The following is a 3,207-nucleotide window of genomic DNA, read 5'->3' as shown; positions in this document are numbered from 1 at the left end:
AATATTCATAAGTGTTGTCAGAATCTCGCATCGTGTTTGCGACTCAACCTAGCACAAAGAAACTCTTGTTTTAACAAACGATATAGAAATTGCTACTAATGACACCCATAAAAACATCGTACCTGTTTAATCATCTTGGTTAAAATACCGACAGTCTCTTCAAAAGAGCGGCCACAAAGCCGCCCAAGACTTCGATAAATGACACCAAGGCAGGTTAAAGCAGTTAACCGTTTGTTTATCGTCGTGGGACTATCGTCACGAATTTTGAGTGCGTCATTACAGCTGTTCAGCACCGCGTAGAGAGAAATTGAGTCGCCTGTGGTAAAAACTTTTGCTAAACATCTTCCTAGCAGTTTGCGGGATGGCGGACCTACGCCTTGAGTAACTTGGTTCATAAGTTGGTCAGTTAAAGCCTGTTGAACATTTCTAACCTCGGTTTTTGTCGATTGGGAAAGCCGTCGGTCGAGACTGCGCAGCCAGTCATAGATAAATACAGGCTTATTCTGTTCAGGCACGCGAGCAAATGCAGCATCATTAAGCAATAAGCCAGGATGTGCATCCATTTCTGATAAAAGAACAGAGATAATATTATGCAACCCTAACCCAATTAAAACTCAGAGACTCTTCTTTATAAGCGTGCCAAAGAACGCGGCGTAGGTGCCAACCCATTGAAAGTACAGGACATTGACTTTTGCAATTAAAAAATTTCGCCTACATAAATTCGAAATGAAAGCGATGAACTTAGTTTTTGGCCTTACCATATTTGATTGCTCTGTATCTACTAAAAGGGCATCAAATAAACCATTTGCCAAAATAAAGTTTTAGCCATACTTCATCACAGCAACTAGTGGATAGTCACCATCTTTAATTTGTTTCAGTTTAATTTTTTTTGACAGAATCACACATTGGAATTATCCTGGATTATTTTCTAGAACCCTCACGTCGGCTCACCCCTGAGATCCATACATATTAGCTCTATCTTGGGCAGTTAGATTGTAATCGACCTATTCTGTGTATTTAATTAACTTAAAATGTTGGAGCAGTACAACTTTCATTTTGATCAAACTTAAAAAGATTAATTCAGGAAGCTCTTGGTCAAAGTCAAGAAATATTTCATCAAATCGTTGAACGCCTTATTCTCCTTATACGTCCCCATTTCTCCTCTGACCATCCGGCATCGGGTATTGTCCCTATGATGAGGTGGTAGACAAAGAGCAAACTTCATTGCATGTGCAATGAAGGTGTCATCGATAGTTCGATGGAAGAGGTGACTTAGTGGACCAATGGCATACACTCCAGTGTCTTCTCCACCACGACCGTCGTCTTGAGAGAAATTCAACCGACTTCGTTCTGAACCAGCAGTCTAGGGGTACAAAGTATGTAAAGCTTTAGGCTGAATATTTGCCTTTTTTACAATGGATCTTGAATCCCAAAAAAGCAGGAACATTGGGGTTATGAATATATGCGCTGATTTAAATCAATAGTAGGATAAAAAAACAAGATTTTGTTTAAATAAATGTACGCTTGCCTTATCTAAGAAATGCAGATTTTTTCTAAAACGATTAAATTCATGGTAGTCTTCTATCCGTTGCGAAGGAAATGCAACAACGATGATGAGTGTCTCCCTCAGATTAACCATATCCACTGCTGCTTTTACTGCATCATCAAACGCCAAAATTTCTTCTAAAATCCTTCTGTGTTTCAAAAATAGTTGTAATAGATATCCAACTTGCCTTGAATTATCAGAAACGTAGGATTTATCAGTCGGACCACCTTCCACAAAGAGGAAATATCCCTTGCCTTGATTCATCAGAACTTCAAGAGCCACCTTTGTTAAATTGGCCAGACCCGGCTCGGTCGGCTTACGACCTATTTCAGCGGGTAAATGAGAGGGCGCCAAGAGACCTGGAGGATAAATGTTGGGTTAGCTTTTCCAAAAATAACCCACCAAGAAGGTAATCAGGTCGTGTTAGAACCTTTTCATGCAACTCTGAAATTTTCCCTGCGTATTCAGCGCTCCTACCCATGTCTCGCAGTGTAGACAGCCAAATGTCAGTTAAAAAGAGGCCATCACCACGCAAACCCCTTCGTGTGGCGTCGCTGGGCAGGGATGAGGTGTTGGGATAAAAGTTTTCTTGTCCACCGCCAAGCAGAACGTTAATCATTGGGTGCTCGAGAACCAACTGTTTGGCCAAATCCATGCTATTGAGGTCGGTTGTTTCGTCGCACTGCCTATTAACCTCGCTACAATACAGATAAAATAGGTCACTTGTGCATATCTGAGAAAGTACTTAAATGAAGTTATTTATGCATGGCTCATATTGCGGCTGATAGTTTGATCCTGATAGAAGGTTGGACCTGAAGTTATCGAAATCTCAATCACGAAACATTGTCTTCTTAAAGTTAAAATATTTCAAAACAGATCTTCTAATCGATTTCACATCCAAAGCTTTACACAAAGACAAGATTTTCCATTTAAATTGTGAACCTTACATATCATTTTCAGAACCTTGAGAAGTAGCATATCCAAAATTGGCGGCTGACGGGGCCTGCGTCAAGCGTGTGTTGGTTACAATGCCAGTAGCTAGGCCAGCTTCCACAGCGGCATTCAATATGGACATTGTTTTCTCATGTTTCGTGTACGGGTGACAGGACCCACGCTTGACGTCGCCCGTTAGTCCCAAAACCCCTGATCGTGTCTTCGTTCCTGTAAAATTTTGTATGCTTATTACTTAATAAGTAGGCATTATTATCGTCGTGGCCACATTAAAGCTAGATTAAACTATTTTATTTGCATATTGAGGACTGTTTTTGCTGGTAAAAATTACCTGTCAAGAGAGCGGTGGCAGAGCTGGCCTCATCTGCTGACATGGTCTCAAGATCGTACGTCCTGCACATGGTGCTGAAAGGCCACACCTCAAAACTCATCCGTTTCACCTCCCCCGTGCGCTTTGCCTTAAATGCTTTGTACAGCCGCCCGCTAGAAAGACCCCCAGAAGTGAGCCCCTTGCCAAGAAATAAGATGGCACTTTTGGCTCGCCTTTGAACCAAGTGAGGGAACAGGCGTGAGGCGAAGTAAAGCTGTTCTCGCGCCTGGCGCTCCCAAAAGGTGGGCTGCACCTCCCATGAAAGCACAGGATGGTCTAACACCTCATCGTCCTCGCTCATTAGTGTGGCCATAAATAGACCCACCAAAATCCACATCAT

The 3,207-nt window shown here is 42.1% G+C and overlaps 2 protein-coding genes across 2 annotated transcripts in view; both read right to left on the bottom strand. All coding sequences in view use genetic code 11, as the record gives it.

The window, feature by feature from the left end:
* Window positions 1-563, bottom strand: part of EGR_03841 (HEAT repeat-containing protein 5B) — a gene marked incomplete at both ends in the record, with an annotated part of 44,186 nt that extends 43,623 nt beyond the window's left edge. Inside the window, one exon of the mRNA XM_024493090.1 lies at window positions 123-563. Coding sequence (XP_024352551.1) covers window positions 123-563 — 441 coding nt within the window. The remainder of the gene's footprint in view (window positions 1-122) is intronic.
* A 512-nt stretch (window positions 564-1,075) lies between these two features.
* On the bottom strand, window positions 1,076-3,207 carry EGR_03840 (Alkaline phosphatase, tissue-nonspecific isozyme; the record flags this gene model as incomplete). The annotated part of the gene is made up of 5 exons (XM_024493089.1): window positions 1,076-1,363; window positions 1,523-1,905; window positions 1,949-2,244; window positions 2,494-2,707; window positions 2,829-3,207. The coding sequence occupies 5 exons, from the start codon at window positions 3,205-3,207 to the stop codon at window positions 1,076-1,078; spliced, it is 1,560 nt and encodes a 519-aa protein (XP_024352550.1).

Source organism: Echinococcus granulosus (genome assembly GCF_000524195.1).
Source record: "Echinococcus granulosus chromosome Unknown EG_S00021, whole genome shotgun sequence".
Lineage (NCBI taxonomy): Eukaryota > Metazoa > Platyhelminthes > Cestoda > Cyclophyllidea > Taeniidae > Echinococcus > Echinococcus granulosus.
This window is presented reverse-complemented; position numbering and strand designations above follow the sequence as displayed.